Source organism: Camellia sinensis, chromosome 2 (genome assembly GCF_055761805.1).
Source record: "Camellia sinensis isolate YWXY chromosome 2, ASM5576180v1, whole genome shotgun sequence".
NCBI classification, from domain to species: domain Eukaryota; kingdom Viridiplantae; phylum Streptophyta; class Magnoliopsida; order Ericales; family Theaceae; genus Camellia; species Camellia sinensis.
This window is the reverse complement of record NC_138962.1, coordinates 48,109,330-48,128,946: the sequence shown is the minus strand read 5'-3', so window position 1 is coordinate 48,128,946 and position 19,617 is coordinate 48,109,330. Positions and strand designations below refer to the sequence as shown.

The 19,617-nt window shown below is 30.8% G+C and overlaps 1 protein-coding gene and 1 non-coding gene across 4 annotated transcripts; both read right to left on the bottom strand.

The window, feature by feature from the left end:
• Nucleotides 1-447: 447 nt before the first annotated feature.
• Nucleotides 448-3,375, bottom strand: LOC114311810 (uncharacterized). Of its 3 annotated transcripts, XR_014360915.1 has the most exons (4): nucleotides 3,214-3,375; nucleotides 2,905-2,958; nucleotides 1,150-1,263; nucleotides 448-554 (listed from the first exon to the last, which is right to left on the bottom strand). It is a non-coding gene; the product is annotated as an uncharacterized LOC114311810 (transcript). The 3 variants fall into 3 exon arrangements; XR_014360914.1 differs by lacking the exon at nucleotides 3,214-3,375 and having other exon boundaries at nucleotides 2,905-3,161; XR_014360916.1 differs by lacking the exon at nucleotides 3,214-3,375 and having other exon boundaries at nucleotides 1,162-1,263; nucleotides 2,905-3,161.
• Nucleotides 3,376-14,353: 10,978 nt separating this feature from the next.
• Nucleotides 14,354-19,273, bottom strand: LOC114320160 (7-deoxyloganetin glucosyltransferase). Its single transcript, XM_028267285.2, has 2 exons — nucleotides 18,508-19,273; nucleotides 14,354-15,462 (listed from the first exon to the last, which is right to left on the bottom strand). Exons 1-2 carry the CDS (start codon nucleotides 19,025-19,027, stop codon nucleotides 14,525-14,527), a joined length of 1,458 nt encoding a protein of 485 aa, XP_028123086.2. The 5' UTR covers nucleotides 19,028-19,273; the 3' UTR covers nucleotides 14,354-14,524.
• Between the last annotated feature and the right edge of the window lie 344 nt (nucleotides 19,274-19,617).

Genomic DNA, 19,617 nt, shown 5'->3' with positions numbered 1-19,617 from the left:
ACATACTGCACACCTTTTTACATCTAATATTCAATTCTAGACAACAAAGCCCTTGGGTTGGCTAGTTGAAATTTTTTCCAACTACTAACCTAAGCCATTTCATTTAAAAAAATAAAAAAAAATAAAAAAAAAAAGAAGAAGAAGAAGAAGAAGAAATTCCGTACGATCAATTTTAATAAAGAAAGTGATGAATGGAGCCTACCTCACACCATAGACAAAACATACATCAAATACAAGAAAGAAACTTCACATGCCACAAATATAGAGATATTTATGCACAGACAGGGCAAAGATAAGTGATACGCATATGCACATGGATAAGGAAGAAAAATATAAAACGCCAAGGGTTAACCTAACAACAAAGGAAACTCACTTTTTGGGGAATTCCCTACCATAAACGGATCTACTTCCCCGAGATCAGCAACCAGAGGTTCCAACTCTTCTATGTTCTCATCTTCTGGGGCAAAATATGTAGGAAATGGAAGCATCGAAATATCTGGTTTTTTGTAAACAGCATCTTTTATAAACACAAAGTTTCCTTCAGCTCCTGGAACCTGCGAAAGAATAGCATCTCTGTAAGGATACACAAAGACTTAAAATAAGTTAGCACCAAAAAAATAAAAAGTACTAGGCATTGGAAATTATCACAAGTTTTTTGGTTTCTGATATCAACTTGGCTGTATTGTTCACAATGGAATTCCTAGCATGCAAAGACTTCCATTGATTGAGTTTTCCTATGCATCTATCTCATGATATTTTTGTCAACTATCAACTTATTTCGTAGTAGAGTACCATTGATGGTTATTCAAACATTCATCATGTGGATCTTTAAAAAAGAGGGGTATGAAGGTGAGCTCATATCTTTTGGCATTTTGTGCCGAAGACCTAAGATCAAATCTCACCGTCATCAGCATTGGGAGTTTTATGGTCATGGGGAGGGCATCCCTCCATTGTGTAGAACATTACTATTGGATCCCAAGAAAAATAAATGATAAATAAGGGGTGAAGGAGTAGGATATCAGCAGTGTCAGGATTTTGTTGGACTGCCAGCATATCAATAGTTCACATAGGCAGAACACAATCCCTTGCCTTTTAACTCAGATTCTAAGCATTCACATCAGAAAGATTAAAAGGATAGAAGAATCATACTTGGCCTCTCACCCACATCAAGTTCCTTGCTGGGTCTATTTTGTAAACCCAAACATTCTTAACTGTCCGTTGCTTGCCACCCATGCGCCCAGGCATCTTTCTGCCTTTGAAAACCTATTCAAACAACATATTAAGAATGTAAGCCATAATATATATCCACAGTAAAACTACTGTTCACAAAGAAAAAGTTTGGAGGAACTTTCCTCCCCCACTTTCTTCCTTCAAGAGAGATGTTTGAACACACCCCTTTCCAAATTCAAAACAAAATTTGACGTACAACATTCTAAACAAACCCAAAGTGGCACCTTAAAATAATTTCCCCATTCACCACAAAAATTTAAATAAATAAATAAATAAAATGTTTATGTTTATGATAGTAGGGTATGCTTCTGCCACGATATTTTGTATGGTCATTGTCCTTTGATGGAGTTTCTTCCTGATTTGCGTTGGATTACAGTGGATAAAAAAGTTGTGGCAGATTTTATCTGTATTTCTACTACAGGAGTTTTATGGACACCCAATTTAATAGGGCATTTAATGACTGTGACATGGAATTTGTTGGGGCCCTTCTAAGGAGATTCCAAGGATATCATGGCTTGAAGACCTTTGATGTGTTCTTGGTGAGTTCGTTCTACATTTCTTTTTGGAAGATGGGGGGGTTCATATTTTCCTTGAAAAGGAACATGCCATTGTAAAGCTCCAAGCAAGCCTATTTTGGAACTTAGATTTGGGGAGAGATTTGTGGAGTGAAAAGTAAATGAAATACAAGCTAATGTTTTTCACAAATCTTTCCCTTTTTCTTTCACATGCTTTATCATCCTATAGTTTTTAGAAGATTTAATTCTCCCCACATACCGAATACAGCTAGCATTTATACCTACAATATATTGACATTTACAAAGAGAGAGCCAACCGCTTCATAATTAGTTTGGTTTGCATTTGTGCACCCATTGAACATTCACATATTGCTCTAATTTTCTTGTTCAAAAAAACTGGAGGGCTACAAAGAATTAATTTACTTCTTCCTTATCATTGAGCAACAATGTATCAAAACTTGCCCCAACAGCCTTTCTATCAGTTCTATTCAACAATACAAAAACACTGAAGACCCAAGGATGTCCATGATTTAATTAATTTTGGCTCTATTAAGTAGAAATTTCTAACTAAAACAAGTTTACAGCATAAGATTCGATTTCCTTTTCTTCCCATTTTCAGCATTTGCTAAGCAACCAAACATAGGCAAAATCAAAACATATGATCAGACCAACCTGGGGCATAAAACTCAAAATTTGCTCTAACTTTAGCTGATTTTCATTCTCAAGAACTAAAACAAACGTAAAGCATGAAATAGAATTTCTTTTCCGGCATTTTCTCAACAACAAAACATAGGCAAAAACTATAAATATTATAAGAAAAATGTATAGCATAAAATTGTCATCTTAATTTTCATTCAAAGGGACTAAAAACAGAGCTAAAGAATAAAACTCAATTTCTTCAGTTCTCTTTTTTGACAATTTCTAAGCAGATAAACAGAGGCAAAATGGAGAAATATGTCAGACAAAACAAAAACATGCTGAATTTTCAGGCTTAGGGGAAAAAAAATGAAATGAAGAAATAAAATTGAATTGCATTCACGGAATGATATAAATCATCAAATTTGAATATTGCAAGGGTCATCCGTCGATCCAAACCCTAGGAGCAGATTCAAATCACAAAATAAGAAGAAACGAAGGAAGATAGAAACAGAGAGAGTACCTTCTAAAAGAGAGTACCTTGAACTCGATCGAAACCCTAGGTGTAGATTCAAACCTGAAAACAAGAAGAAACAGAGAAAGAAACTTGAGAGAGAGAAAGAGCATACCTTCAATGATCGAGTTCGAAAGAATCGAGAAAAGTTAATTGTGTTTTTAGAATATATATATATATATATATAAGAAACAAAGAGAGCACAAGATTGAGAAGAACATTGAGAGAGAGAGAGAACGAGACAGAGGGACAGAGAGAGAGAGTGAGTGAGATCGAAAGAAGAGAGAGAGTGAGAGAACGAGATTTAGAGATTCATACCAATGTGAGACTGAGAGATTCATACCAATGTGAGACCGAGAGAGAGACAGTGAGACCACATACGAGAGAGAATGATCAGTGTTTGTGAAAGGGCTAGGCAAATATAAGGAAAAGAAAAAAAAATAAAAGAAAATAAAGGATAAATTGATTATTTGCAACTGATAATCAGGTGGTCGCAAATTATATGGTAGCAAAAGGTGATTTTTCTAGTAGTGCAACAGGCATGTGTAATAATAAGCATTGAAGAATTTTAAAGAGAAATAAACGATTTAATGATCGGATCAAATAATATTATTATGATTTAAGAGAAAGTAACAATATCTATTCGGACATTACAATGGAAATATATTGACTCAAGAGTAGACAGTATGCGTCTTTATTATGAACGTTTATTTTGTCTCTATTTTTGAAAGGCTAAGTCAACACCATAGGCATTGTGATGTGAAGAGCTTTGCTTGAAGATTTAAAAGGAACGTGTATTACAAATACAAAATCTGAGAAAATACCACACAAATATTCTACTATAGTGGAGATTCAAGAATCAGTATATAAAATTTTAATAAATTTGAAAAAAAATTATATTGAGAAGTAATTTATACAGAACTTGTGACGCGTCTATTTGTGTCAAGGGTCCTGAATATGTAACTATTCAAAATATTCAAGAATCGGTATATGAATTTTAATAAATTAAAAAAAAATTATACTGAAAAGTAATTTATATGGAACTTGTTGATGCGTTTATTTGTGTTAAGGGTCCTGAATATGTAACTGTTTAAGATATTATTTCGCCAAAGTATATTTGAAATTTGATGTTTTATGAGATACATTTAAAATTGTTAAAATTGATGTATTATTGATTGATTGTATGTTATGAATTACAAATGTGAGGGGCTCCTTATATAGGAGATGTAGGTGTAGTGGAGTAGGTGGTGGTAGGCGTAGTAGGTGGAGTAGGTGATGGTAGGTTTGGTGGTAGGTGTAGTAGGTGGAGTAGGTGATAAGTTTTAACAGCCCCCCGCAAACTCAAGGGGGATAGGAACTAACCAACTTGAGTTTGGAGAGAGTAACAAAACAAGAAAATAGACTAATACATAAAATAAAAGAGGATAGGAGACACTGTATGGTCGTGTCAGACCGTTGGTGAAGGCACTGTATGGTGGTGTCAAACATTGTAGAGGACACTGTATGGTGGTGTCATAACATTGTAGAGGACACTGTATGGTGATGTCATAACGTTGTAGAGGACACTGTATGGTTGTGGCAGACCGTTGTAGCAGATAAAGTCTGGACAGTTGACGAGGTCACACCGGACCGATGGAGATGCTAACCGGAATCAATGTCGGGACAGTTTTATGTGGTCATGTCGGACCGTTGGAAAAGCTAACCGGAATCAATGTCGAGACAGTTTTATGTGGTTATGCCGGATCGTTGGAAAAGCTAACCGGAATCAAATGTCGGGACAGTTTATGGGGTCATGTCGGACCGTTGGAAAAGCTGCACCCTCAAAAGGTGTGCCCATTCTTTCAAAAGGCGTGCCATAAAAAGGCGTGCCCAATCCGTAAAAAGGCGTGCCATCAAAAGGTGCGCCCATGCTGTCGTCGAGCGCCGAGCGGCGCATGATGCGCGTGTCTGCCTTGGCTATTTAACCAAGACGGAGGCTGAGGCTGAGGCTGAGGCTGAGGCTGAGGCTAAGACAAAAAACTGGCTAAAAACCTCTGAGAAACTCTTCGTTGTCTTGAGAGAGATACTCTGTAACACTCTGTTGCACAGAAAATGGCCTCATCTTCCCGTGGTCTGCTCACTTTCTTTCCTGACCTCAACGAGTCCACAAGAGAAATAACTAGTGCGGTGGCCCGGGAACCTCAACCAAGAGCCTCTGGGTTTGCTTCGTTGAACTTTCCGATGCAGTCTGTGGAGCAAAAAATGGCAGGGCAATCAGATATTGAAGCCAATCAGTATACATTGAAGTCATGTGTGGAAACCATGACTGCGGTCACAAACTTGTCGCATCGGCTGCAGAGTAGGACAAATGAGGTGCAGCAGTTAAACGCCCAACTGGCTCTGCTCCAGCGCATGTATAAGGATGCGCGAGCAGAGATAAGTGTGCTAAAGGCGGAAAATAAGGAGCTGAAGCGGAAGGCCACCATGATGTTCCGATTTGGAGATCCGCCATATGCTGCAGTGGAGGAGCAGGGAGTAGTGATCGTGCCCAGTGGAGTGGGAAACACGGAGGCAACACCGTCAAGGGCCGCCCAGGACGAAGGCAAGAGGAAGAGACCGGTGGCAGAGTAGAGAAGAAAAATCCCACTGTTCCGATTTGTGTTGGTTTTGTTTTGTTTTGTTTTGTTTTGTTTTGTTTTTTTTTTTTGTGTGTGGTGTGAAATGGTGATCGGGGTGAGCCCCGACATGAATAAAATGAGTTTTTTTTTTGTTTTTTTTTTTTTTTTTTGGTGCAAAAAATAATAATGGAAAAAAAGATTAAAAATAAAGTGAAAGAAAAATAAAAAAAGAAAGAAATAATAAGAATATATGTGAAATCAAAACAAGAGAGTGAGGGAAAAAGGAGATTGGTTCACGTGGGTTTCTTGGCCCACGATTTTGGTGAAAACCTGCAATGGGTTTGGTATTGGTTTTTTTTTTTTTTTTTTTTTTTTTGTTGGTGGAATGTTTTGTTGAAAAAATAAAAATAAAATGAAAGAAAACAAGGGAGAAAGAAAATAGATAAAAAAAATATTTATAGATGGATTATATGAAAAATATCAGTGTGATGGTTTCAAAATAAAGTTGGGGTATTTAAAAAGGAGGAAAAGTGATTTAGAAAAAATAAATAAAAAATAAGTGATTTTGAAAACAAAAGGAGGAGAGTTTGAGTAATAGAATATAATAAAAAGAGAGATATATATATATATATATATAAAATAAAGAAGGTGAGGAACAACATGATAAGGGTGTATTTTAAAATGATAAATAAAAGAAAGTTAAAGACAACATGATACCGGTGTGTATGGATGTGATAATGAGAGTAAAACAAACTTGGTGAGTGTGATTAAATAAATAAAAGAAGAATGGGTGTGCTTTCCTTAGTGCTCCTCTCTCTGCCTTCAAAGTCGAGATTGGTCTCTCCAAACGAAGGCTCAACATTCAAATCATTGTAGTCCTCTGAAAAGGTTCTAACCCTCACCCTAGTTCGAGGTTGAGGTCGATTCACTCCGGGTCTGTTGGGTCTCCGACTTCGAAGCTGAAGGTAAGATGATTCAGGGTTCGGAGGCGGTGGTAGTGGTGGTGGTGTGGTGGTGGTTGATTGGAGTCTCTGTAAAGCGAGAGACTTGGCGCGAGTTCGAACGCCGAGAGAGGACTGAGAGACTAGCTCCATTACTGCTATGTCACCAGTGAATCTGAACCCTAGGACGAGGCTGATGAGACAGCAGAGGCCGTGGAGGACTAGCCAAAATACCGCTGCCGGAGATTTGGATCCGCCGTCGATTGAAGGCTCCAACGGCGGTGATCCTCTGAAGCTGTTGCTCCGGCGGTTGGTGTAGCTCTGCTGGAGCGCCGACAGCTTCATTTTCTTTCTCTCCTCCGACAAAGGGTTGAGGAATCCGCGCAGATGGTGTGAACTGGTTTGAAATTGGGATCTGAATTGGGTGTTTGGAGAGAGAGAAAGTGAGGTGCCGAGAGGGAGAGGGAGGTTTGAATTGGTTGAGATCCGGCGGGTGGTTAAGGCAAGGTTGCCGCCCGCCGGAAGGCGAAGAACACCAAGATCTTTAACCTTGCTCTGATACCATGTTAAAATTGATGTATTATTGATTGATTGTATGTTATGAATTACAAATGTGAGGGGCTCCTTATATAGGAGATGTAGGTGTAGTGGAGTAGGTGGTGGTAGGTGTAGTAGATGATAGGTTTTAACAAAAATAAATTTGATCCATACATTTTAAATTTTAAACTTTAAAAATAAAAAACTTCAGTGGCATTGCTTAATTAACTTATTTATCAAAATTGAGAGTTCTAATTACTTTTTAATTTTTCCTTTGAATTCACCTACAGAGCAGGCATTACCTGACGGAGGTCAATTAGCATTCTGATTTTTTTTTTTTTTTATCGGCAAAGAAAAATTTCATTTAACAGCATGAAATTAAAAGAACAGGAAGATGAGATGCATCGAGAGAAATTCGGAAGTATAAAAATACCCTTACTATTGCTACTCGCATCCATACAACCAACCCCTAAACCTCTCGATTTTTAAATTAAAAAAGTTAAGAAGAACTTAATTAGAAAATAAAATACATGAATCTCCACAAAAACCCACAAAAGCACCAAAAAAAAAAAAAAAAAAAAAAAAAAAAAAAAAAGGGCCATTGTTTATGGGTTGTCGTTAACCAACAAATAATATTAAAATATTTATAACTTCGCTATATTTCTTTTTATGTATTTTAAAGTTATTTATATATTTATATATACATTTTAATTACTTTTTTCATAAAACAAAGTTGAAGCAAAGTTGCAATGACAAATTTGATAATTTATAATAATGCTTATATCATGAGGAATATGCTAAGCATACTATGGAATTGGTATATTAACATTTTTAGTCCCCAAATAATTGTTATTTGTGTCATTTTAATCATCATTAAATTATGTCAATTTAATCTTTATAAAAAGTATTCTAATTTGGTCTTTGAACCCAACTCCACCAGTAGATTCCATTAGAATCAAGGATAAATGTGAAAATACACTTAAAAAAATTTCTTCTTGAATTTATTGGGTAAATTCCAAGCACACCCTCTAAGGTTTACTTAAATTACAAATTTCTTCCTGTAATTTTAGAAATTACATTATGCCCTCAAAGGTTTCTAATTTTATAACAAATAGGTCATTTTATTAATAAATCATTAAATTAATTAACAGTTTTTAATAATGTTAAAATTTTATTTCAATTAATAATTTAGATAATTTTATTATTGTATAGGTAAACAATTAGAAATTTCACATTTTTAATTAATTCTGTTAAATAAAAAGTTATGACAGGGAAATATTTGTAATTTTTCAAACCACAATGGGAATTCGTATTTTAAGCAAATCTCAGAAAATGTATTTATAATTTATCCTAATTTATTAAATACTAGCATATCAACCCGTGATAGGGCTAAACAAATAATTTTAAAATTAAATAATAACATAAAAATTATTTTAAAAGTAAAAAAAAAAAAAAAAATTGGTCTTTGAAACTATCTTTCCCAGTAGATTCCGTTAGAATCAAGGATAAATGATAGCATATCAACACATGTTATGCACAGGCTAAATATATAATTAAAAATAATTTTAAAATTAAATAATAACATAAAATTTATTTCAAAAGTATAGAAAAATAATTTAGAATGAATTAAATTTTAATCATTTTATTAGAATATATATTGTAGTTGTTATGTCATTAATTACATATTCTAAATTTACAACAAAAAAATAGATGTCATAATATGTGAACTGTGTCACTAAAGTAAAATTACTTGAAAATTACACTTTTACTCTTTAAAATGTATGATTTACCCATAAGTCCTAGTTTTTGAAACGTTGAACCATTTAGTCCTAAAAGTTTTCTTATGCTCCATTTAGTCCCATTTTTACATCAACATGATGTGAATGATGTAAATGATCTGATGTTTCATTCTATAATTTCAAAATTTATTGAAATCTGATGAACATTAGATGTTTTTCATCTTATATTTTCAAACATTATTGAAATTTGATGAACATTAGATGTTTGAAATCCAATGTTTGTAACATGACTCTGATGTTATTAACATTGTATCTGATGTTATTAACATTGTAATGGGACCTTTCAGTCTATAAGAAAACTTTTAAGACTAAACAGTGCATAAGTTATTAATTTGGGATTTATTGGTGCATCCCCCTTGTGTCATTTTGGTCTTTGAAATTACAAACTCACCTTTGACTTTTAAAGATATTGAGGCGTTGTTTGGAAACAGGTTATTTTAATAATCTTTTGGTTTTGTAGTTAAAATATGAGATAAAAAAAATTAGATTCTATTTGGGAAGATGGGATTAGTATGTTTGGAATGACTTTTTGATTTTTTATGAAAAAATGTGTAAAAAGTAGAGAGAAAAGAAAATTTTTGACTTTTTGATATAAATATATAGATTTTATAATTTTTTTAATAACTTTTTAATTTTTAAATTAAAAGTGTTACATGCCAAACGAGATCTTATTAACGGAGTTAGGTTGAATCAAATAAAAATATTTCTTATACGTTGGATATTGTATTAACACAATTTAAATTAGGAGAGTTACTAATGATAACCCAAAATAATTTTTACACCCATTCGGAAGTGTTTGCAGAATTTTCACAACTTTTTTTTTTTTTTTTAGTACTTTACATTTTAGTCTTAGGTGTCTTTTGGCAACTTAATATTTTAATTTAAAAGTTAAAAAATCACTAAAAAAGTTAAAAATCAATTACTTATATTAAAAAGTCAAATTTTTGCATATTTTTTCGTAAAAAATTAAAAATTCATTCTAAACATATTAATTTTTTTTACCTCATGTTTTAGCCCAAAAATAAAAAAATTACTAAAATAGCACGGTCCCAAACAAGGCCTTAGAATCATGATTTGAGTGTGGAATTATATTTTAAAAAGAAATGGTGTGTTTGGTAGAGTTTTCTAAAATTAATCCACCCTTACATTCTAATGCTACGTTTGGTTTGAGTTTTCAAATCATGATTCCAAATTAATTTCAAAATACATTTTGAAAATTTGTTTAAATTTTCACTCATATAATTTGTCTCAAGTTTTGCTTTATTTTATATTATTTTAATTTAAATAATGTTAACCCTATATGTTAAGTCTAGATAGATCCGAATTGATTACTTTAATTAATTTATTTTTTAACACACAATTCACAAATGGTGCATTTTAAGGTAGTAAGGAGTTGTTTGGAATGAACTATATAAGTGTATTTTTTGACTTTTTAGATAAAAAAGTAAAGGAAAAAAATTGCTTGTTTGAGATAATTTTTTGACTTTTTATGAAAAAAATATGTATTAAAATATTATATAAAATAGCAAAATTACTGTATTACCCCTATGCCCTATGCATACTGACAGTGATGATTGAAAGAACCAATACGAATTGCTTTCAAATGAGTTGGTGGGCAGGCATGCTTCAGAATATATATATATATATATAGAGAGGATGATTCTTCCATCCAGTCCTTCATCGAACTGAAGGGTACTGTTGGGCCTGTGAAAGCCCATCACAGGTCTCGTTTTGATAATTCGAACCGTTTAATGTGTAGAACTCGTCGCGTACTATATGCTTGTAAAAAATCATGTTGATCGAACATTGATAGCTATGTGATCAAATCTGTTTTGTATGAAAAAAATGGACGGTGAAAAATAAACGACTAACAAAAATCTGATTTGATCACATAGCTATCCATATCCGATCAACGTGATTTTTTACAGGCATATATTATTAGACGAGTTCTACATATTGAACAGTTTGAATTATCGAACGAGACCCTTGGTGAGTCCCCACGGGCCCAACAGTACCCTCTAGTCTAATAAAGGACAAGAGGGAAGCCTCATCCATAGATATATATCTAATTTTTTTTTATTTATTTTTTTAACACGTTCTTGTTCACATGTGAGCTTGTACCATCATTTCAATACAAATTTGGCTTGTACTTTTTTTTGGATATTTTTTTGATGAATAGTGATAATTTTTTAACTTTTTTAATAATTTTTTGACTTTTTATTTTTTATAGTCTATCCCAAACAAGTATCTTTGGATCATTTGGATCATCTTGATATCTATACTATATATTAAGCAAAAGGGGGTTTTAACCCACAAGCCTTGTGGGAGCTCCAATATCTCAATCCTAATTTTCTAATTTTTTGATTTAAAAAAAAAAACCCTCAACATTTATTAATTTCTTCCAATCCCTATGCCTTTTGAGAGATTTGGTTAAAACTCCCTCATAATTAAACTTTAATGCATTAAAGACCAGCATAAACAAAATTTCTTGAAAAATTCAACACATCTATCTATCTATCTATCTATCTATCTATATTATATTATCTATATCTGTATCTATATATATATATATATATATATATATCTATCTATCTATCTATATTATATATTAAGCAAAAGGAGGTTTTTAACCCACAAGTCTTGTAGGAGCTCCAATATCCCAATCCTAATTTTCTAATTTTTTGTTTTAAAAAAAAAACTAAGCATTTATTAATTTCTCTCAATTTCCATGCATTTTGGGAGATTTGGTTAAAACTCCCTCATAATTATTTAATCGTTTTATTTACTATTTTAATGGTTCTTCTTTACAATTATTTTTTTTATTATGAAAAAAAATATGATTGTAATTAGATAGCATAAAAATATTTGTGATTTGTATGATTGAAGTTATCTCCTTTTTTGATGTATTTGGTCTAGCCAAAAAAAAAAATTATAATTTGTATTTGGTTTAGCAATTTCTTCTTTTGTGTACTATTTTAATAGTTCTTTTAATGGTTCTTTTGATTGAAGTTATCTCCTTTTGTGATTTGTAAAAAAAAAAATTATAATTTATTTTTTTAATATGATTGAAGTTAGATAAATATAAATACTCACAAAGAGAAAAATGTGATTGTAATTAGTTCAACAATTTTTTTTTTTTTAATGTGATTGTAGCTAGTTCAATGATTCTTTGTTTTAATGAGATTGTATTGTAATTAGTTTAATGGTTCTTTTTTTTTCATTTATTTTTTTTATTATGAGAAAAATGTGATGTAATTGTAATTTGTTCAATGGTTCTATTTTTTAATGTGATTGTATTGTAGTTAGTTCAATGGTTCTTTTTTTTATTTACTTTTTTTTATTATGAGAAAAATGTGATGTGATTATAGTTTGTTCAATGTTTTTTTTTAATGTGATTTAATTGTTTTATTTACTGTTTTAATGGTTCTTCTTTACAATTATTATTTTTGTTATGAAAAAATATGATTGTAGTTAGATAGTATAAAAATATTTGTGATTTGTATGATTGAAATTATTTTCTTTTTTTATTTGTATTTGGTCTAGCTAAAAAAAAATCATAATTTGATTTTTTAGTATGATTGAAGTTAGATAAATATAAACACTCACAAAGAGAAAAATGTGATTATAGTTAGTTCAACGGTTCTTTTTTTTTAATGTGATTATAGTTAGTTCAATGATTCTTTTTTTTTAATGTGATTGTATTGTAATTAGTTTAATGGTTCCTTTTTTTCATTTGTTTTTTTTATTATGGGAAAAATGTGATATGATTGTAGTTTGTTCAATGGTTCTTTTTTTTAATGTGATTGTATTGTAATTAGTTCAATGGTTCTTTTTTTTCATTTAATTTTTTTTTATTATGAGAAAAACGTGATATGATTGTAGTTTGTTCAATGGTTTTTTTTATAGTGATTTAATCGTTTTATTTACTGCTTTAATGGTTCTTCTTTATAATTATTTTTTTATTATGAAAAAAATATTATTGTAGTTAGATAGCATAAAAATATTTGTGATTTGTATGATTGAAGTTATCTCATTTTTTTTTTATTTGTATTTGGTCTATCCAAAAAAAATTATAATTTGATTTTTTAATATGATTGAAGTTAGATAAATATAAACACTCACAAAGAAAAAAATGTGATTGTAGTTAGTTCAACGATTATTTTTTTTAAATGTAAATTGGTCAGAAGAATGTCTATACATTTCAGAAGGTTAAAAAAAAAATGTAAGTATAACATTTTTACTTTATAACATTTTATAAATACATAATATATGTATTGTTCATTAATTATAATACTAAGCCTTTGTTTGGCAATGACTTTTTTAGTTAGCTTTTTGGCCTTTTTGACTTTTTTAGCCTGTGACTTTTTTGTTCGTTTGGTATTCTTGATTGGATTTTTGGATTTTCAGCTTTGGAATAGTGGATTTTTTTTTTTTTTTGTCTTTTTGTGATTTTTGGCTTTCTGTGATTTTTTGAATATATTTTTTTTTAATCTTTTTGTGATTATTTAGCCAAATATGATAACTAAACACCACCTAACTATCATGTTGACAATGCAGGAATGCTGATGGAATGCTCACAACAATTTAGATTTTAGTTATTTTTTTGTTTTACTTATTTAGTGAATTTCAAACAAATGTAATAAATTCTTATTTTTATTACTTTAATTATGCAATGTCAATATTTTCTTTTAAAATTATATATATTTTATGCTAACAATTTATAAATATGTTTGACATAATATAAATAATTTTTTTTTAAAATTTAATCTCGTGCATAGCACGGGTGATATGCTAGTTACATACTTATAATGATATGCAAGGCAGGGCATTTAAGAAATTATTTGTAATTAAGAGATTTTTATCTTGAAATTTTGGAGGAAGCATATCCCAAGCCACGTGCTTTGACCACATGGTCAAGTCCTTAAGGTTGAAGGCTTATACTTTGTTTGATTTTAATTTTCGGAATTCATCTTTTTAAAAATTGAATTTTTTTTCATATTTTTTTTTATAGTTTTTAGTGAATATTTTTTACTATTTAAAAAAAAATTTATAACCTTTTAGATATAGTTTATATAAATATAATTAAAAAGTATAATATTTGTAATTTTTTTTAAAAAAATCACCAAATACCAAAAAAACAAAAAAAAAAACAAAAAACAAAAATTTAATACATTTTTATATTCTTGTGTATTTATTAATTTTTTAAAATATTTTTCTTTACAAATATTTTGCTTTTTAGCTACATATAGGTTAGGTACATCTAAAAAGCCAAATATATATATATATAAATTCACTAAAAACAAAAAAAAAATGTAATTTTCAGAAAATTGAATTTTGAATTAATAATTGTGACTCAAAATTAAATAGTTTAGAGCTGATTTTATCAGATTTTTTAAAATTGTTTTGATTGTGAAAAGAATAGCTGCTGGGTAATTGTCATGCAAAAAAGTTGTAATTAGAATAAATAAAATTATTTGAATAGTGAATGTTTTGAGTTTCAAATTAAAATTGAACTATAAAAATAAATAAAAAATTACAATCGAAAAGATTATAAAAAATTCCAATTAATTTTTTAGTCTTCAACTTCAAATAAACCTGAGATATCTCCATAAATTAATGAATTGAGATTCACTCCATCACAAATTACAATGATTAAAAAATTATTTAAATTTGAAAATCATCACACACACACACACACAAAAAAAAAAATAATAATAATAATAATACTTAAAATGACATAATAGTAGTATTTTATTTATTTCACTAGCTCACTGACCAGTTTGTCGAAGTTGAGGGAAGATGAGCCACTGGCTCCGGCGGCCTCTTCCGCCGCCTTCTTCCACACCATGGTCTTCTTCTTCATCTTTTTCCCCTTCTCACCCTCCATCAACTCCCTCACAAGCTTCTCCACTTCTTCTCGCTTCACATCACTATCTATCTCCAACCCAATTCCCCATTCCCCACGACTGTACCAGCAATTCGTCTGTTGTTCGGCAAAGAACGGCCAGCAGATAATTGGAACACCGCCGGAAACGCTTTCGATCGTCGAATTCCACCCACTATGAGTCAAGAACCCTCCAATAGCAGGGTGGTTCAGGACCTGCTCTTGAGGGCACCAACTGGCTAACACCCCTCTATCTTTGGTCTCCGGCACGAACTCCGGCGGCAAAATGGCAGAGTCGCCAGAAACAATGTCGGGCCGAATTATCCACAAAAAGTTCTTCTTGCTTTTGGCGAGTCCCCAAGCAAACTCAGTGAGTTGTTGGGCGGTCATGACAGTGATGCTGCCGAAATTCACGTACACAACGGAGTTGGGTTGTTGCGAATTGAGCCAATCGACACACTCGGGGTCTTCTTTCCAGAGATTGGAGCCTATGGATTTCAATTTATCGTTGGCGGAGATTTGGTTGTTGAGCATTAGGTGTAGTGGTCCGATGGTGTAGAGAGGTGGAATGAAGGTGGAGGAGAGAGAATCGACGACGGCTCGTTCGAGCGCGTGGAATGTGTTAATGACGATCGCAGAGGCTCTGTTAGTTCGATCTGTTTCGCGGATGAGGAAATTGAACATAAAGTGATTTGGGTCATTGCCAATGGTTCGGATGAAGGTTGGAAGATCTTTCAATCGGATGTTGTTCATTCCAGGAATCCAATCAATTGTTGTCTCCAGATATCCATTTGTTAGGCAACTCGTATCTGTGGTGGTGTTTGGGAACTTAGGTTCCGGATTTTTTTCTCATTTTTTTTACTAATATTGTGTTTGGTTGGGAGATTTGGAGAGGGATTTGGAAAGAGAAATGGAAAAGGTAGGTGAAATGTGAATAAATCATGCCTATATTTCACATAGTTTCACACACCTTTTCTCTTTTCCTTTCCAAATCTCTCTCCAAATCCCCCAACCAAACACACTATAAAAGATAAATTTTTTATAAAATTAAAAAAATCACATCCAAACAAAATATTATATCTAATCTCATAATCATTTCACTTTTTCTCTCACAAACATCACATCCAATCACATAAAAACATAATTATCTTCCCAAACACTAAAAATTTTTTATCCAATAAAAACCTACAATTTAAAAAAACCTACATAAAAACTCACTTCTCAAACACTATTTCATTGCAAAAGTCACCAAAAAAACATGTATATACGTTAGTTGTGCTCGGGATTCAATTTTTTATATTTTTTATAATGATTTTTAAAAGAAGAAATTAGTGGAACATCATTTTTTAACTTTGTATAGTAGAAGAGGTCGAAAATATATTTTTTTATTAACTAAGGTCCTTCAATAAAATTTTTCTGTGATTATACCAAAGAAATTTCAAAATTTCTCTATGAAATCAAAGAAATTTCTCTGTGCCGAGACTAAAATTTCTCTGAGTTAGACACAAATTTCTCTGAGTCGAATTTTCTCTGTAAAAATATCAAGGGACTCTAATTACAATGAAAATATTATATATTTTTTTTCTTATAAAATCTTAACATTATGAACCTTAAAAACAATTCTCCTTTTCAAAAATAAAAATATAAAGTTTTAGAGTTCTAAATTTTATTGGACTAGACCATTCAAAAAAATAAAAATAAAAAATTGAAAAAAATTATTAAAAATAAAAAAGTAAAAAAAAGTCACTTTGTTATTTTTATTTTTTTAATTTAGTGAACTTTCTTTGGAATTTTTTTTTTTTTAATCTTAGATAGACTATAAAAATAAAAAAAATTGAAATAAATTTTAAAAAAATTACTAAAGACAAAAGTTAAATAAAATATTTGACTTGTTTAGCTGGATACCAAGATAAACCACATGGCACATCGTGCATGGCCTTAAATAAATAAATATTAAATAAAAATCGTTGAATCTTAATTAAAAAATACATCGATGTTATAATATTTTAATAATGATTATATATCTCTTGTCAGAAAGAACAAAAAAAAAAAAAAATGTGCTTGTGGGAGTGTCAAACATAAATATTTAGGCCAAGTTTGAGATATTGAGAAAAAGTTAAAAAGTTAAAAAATTAATACTATTCACTAAAAGTCAATAATTACGACTGCACAATTCTCAATCTTAATTTTCTCCTACATACCAATTTTTACAATTTTTTAACACATTTTTTCATAAAAAGTCAAAAAGTTAACCCAAACATCCATATTTTTCTCTCCAATTTTTTACTCTAAAAAGATAAAAAATACACTTATTTAGGACACTCCAAACAACCCTTTAATTTTACATTTTAAAAATTAAGAAATATAAGTTATAATTCTTTTCTTTCTTTCTTTCTTTCTTTTTATAATTGCTTTTTATTTTATTTTTTTGGTTAAGTTAAATGGAAAGTAAATGTTTGGCAATTTTGAGTTTTGACATTTGATTTATTTTTTTTTTCCTACACTTCATTATAATATTGTTGACTTGCTTTAATGATATCTTTGTTATTTACAATTTTATTAATTAAAACAAGAAAATGCTATGGACCCAAATGAATTATCAAATTTTCTATTAAATCTCTTACATAGGTGTGGAACTCACACAAATCACAAGTATGTAGATCTCACACCCACGTAAAAAGTTTGATAAAAAATTTAATAATTTGTTTGAATCGCCTTAGCATAACTCTTAAAACAATATTATGTAGCACGTACAGAAGCTCTCACATGGATCCCATGTGTGGTCTGCATTTACGTGAGAACTTTTGTGTATAAAGCATCGTAGAATTGATTAAAACTTTGTTAGAGGCATTCATTAAATAATAACATTTATCATAATTATTAAATCTACTTTAACAGGTGTGTCTAATAAATATCATGTACGTAAATATTTTAGGTTGAATTTTTCTCAAGTTTAAATTTTAATTTGAGAGAATTTGATGGGTTTGTGAGGCTCATTACGAATCATGTTTTGATAATTTGAAATGTTGATTTGTAAGACCTTTTATACATATCATGTATGAAAAAAATTGAATTGATTCAATAATTATAATATTTTTATTTTATTATATTTGTCTCTAAAAATATAAATGATATAGTTTTAAAAATACATTTGTCTTCAATACGATTATTGAATTGATATAATTTTTTCATAAATGATATACCTGGAGGCCCTACAAAATAAAATATTTGGATCATAAAAAAAAATTATTTATTTTTTAAAGACAAACATAATAATAAAATAAACCTCCCATTTTTTGGACCTCATCATTTTTCATGAATAATATGCATAAAACTCCTTACAAAATAAACAGTCAAAATAACCATAACAATACTCGTGACGAATCGCAAATCCAACATATCGATAATGTTCAAATTTCAATTTAAATAAAAGTCAAGCCTATATTACAGATTCAAAGTGCAGACTACTTCATCACAGAACTCACTACAAACAACCATATCACATCAAGTGGGACGCAATAAAGAAAGGCAAATTACATATACCTCCTTCCAGATTTAACTAAATTACAGATATTCTTAAGGTTTTGAAAATTACACATACCCTCTTGAGATTTATATTTTCATAACAAATTGTCCCATGAGGTTTATATTTTCATAACAATTTGCCCCCTAATTTGTTATGCAAACAGCACCTTCAAAGAATATCTGTAATTTCTTAAACTTTAAGAGATATCTATAATTTTACTAAATCTCGAGAGGTATATGTAATTTTCCCCAAAAAAAAATGTATAAATCCCATCTTAATCATGTTAGAGAAATCTATGATTAAAAAAATAGTAGTATAATATTTTTACCTTTGAGAGGAACAAGATCTCTTTCAACAAGATGCTTGTAGTAAGAATAACCCAAAACCCCACAAGCACTTGGTGTCCAAAATAAGACTTCAGGAACACCAAACTCCTCAGCAGCATCAAGAGTGAAGCTCATGCACGCATCGGAGACTATACACGTCACCGGCGGCACATCGGACGATGATGACGCGTGGTTGAGCTTGGAGATTAAATTGGAGAAAGGAACTAAGCAATTCTTGGAGGTGGAATCACAGAGAGAAGGGATGTCTTGGGTGGAGTCGGCACCCGAAGGAGGGAGGCCGTCAGGGATGGTTTCGAAGCGAAAGTCCGGCAAGCCGTCGAGGGAGTTGGGGCCTCTGGATCTCAGAAGACGGTTGTGGTTGCACTCTGTGTTGACAAAGGTTATGTGAAAGCCTCTAAGATGGAGTAGCTTTGCTAGTTTTAGCATTGGGTTGACATGGCCTTGAGCTGGATATGGGACACACACTGCATGGGGCTTGTTAACTCCACCTATGGAACCCATCTCTCTCTCTCAAATGATTTGGTTGATGAAGAGGAGAGGAAAAGGTTGCCTCCCTTTTATACACAAATTGGACCCAAATTTAGGTCACAGATTTTGAACCAGGGTGGGTTGTGTATTGTAGATTAAAATTATATATAGTAAAAGTAAAATGAATTTGAATCATATATTAATATTTTTAGATAAATTTTAATTGTATTATAGTGTTTAAGAATAAGAAAATGAAATAAAAAATATAATTATATGTAATATTTTTCTATTTAATTTACTTATGGTGTAGGTGGATTCCACACAAGTGTGTTGTAGAAAATACTTGAGTAAGCAATACAATTTATTTAGATTTTTTATATTTTTTTAATACTTGACATATCTGGTCAAATTTAAAGTCGGAGAGAATAATTTTTTACTCATAATTTATTAAATTATAATTAATTATTCAAATTTATTTCACCATGACCTCATTTGTTGTGGACCACGGTGAAGTTGAATTTTTTCACAAATTTTAAAACTTAAAAAATATCTTTTAAAATGTATAGTATTATTATTGTACGTTCTATACTTTCTTACATATTGCTTTCATCATGAATGTCATT

Excerpts from the sequence above, each read along its gene's own strand:
- LOC114320160 (XM_028267285.2), bottom strand. The coding sequence starts at position 19,027 with ATGGGTTCCATAGGTGGAGTTAACAAGCCCCATGCAGTGTGTGTCCCA. Across the intron at positions 15,463-18,507 it reads AGATCTTGTTCCTCTCAAAG|ATACGAGTTGCCTAACAAAT; the intron begins GTAAAAATATTA and ends ACACCACCACAG.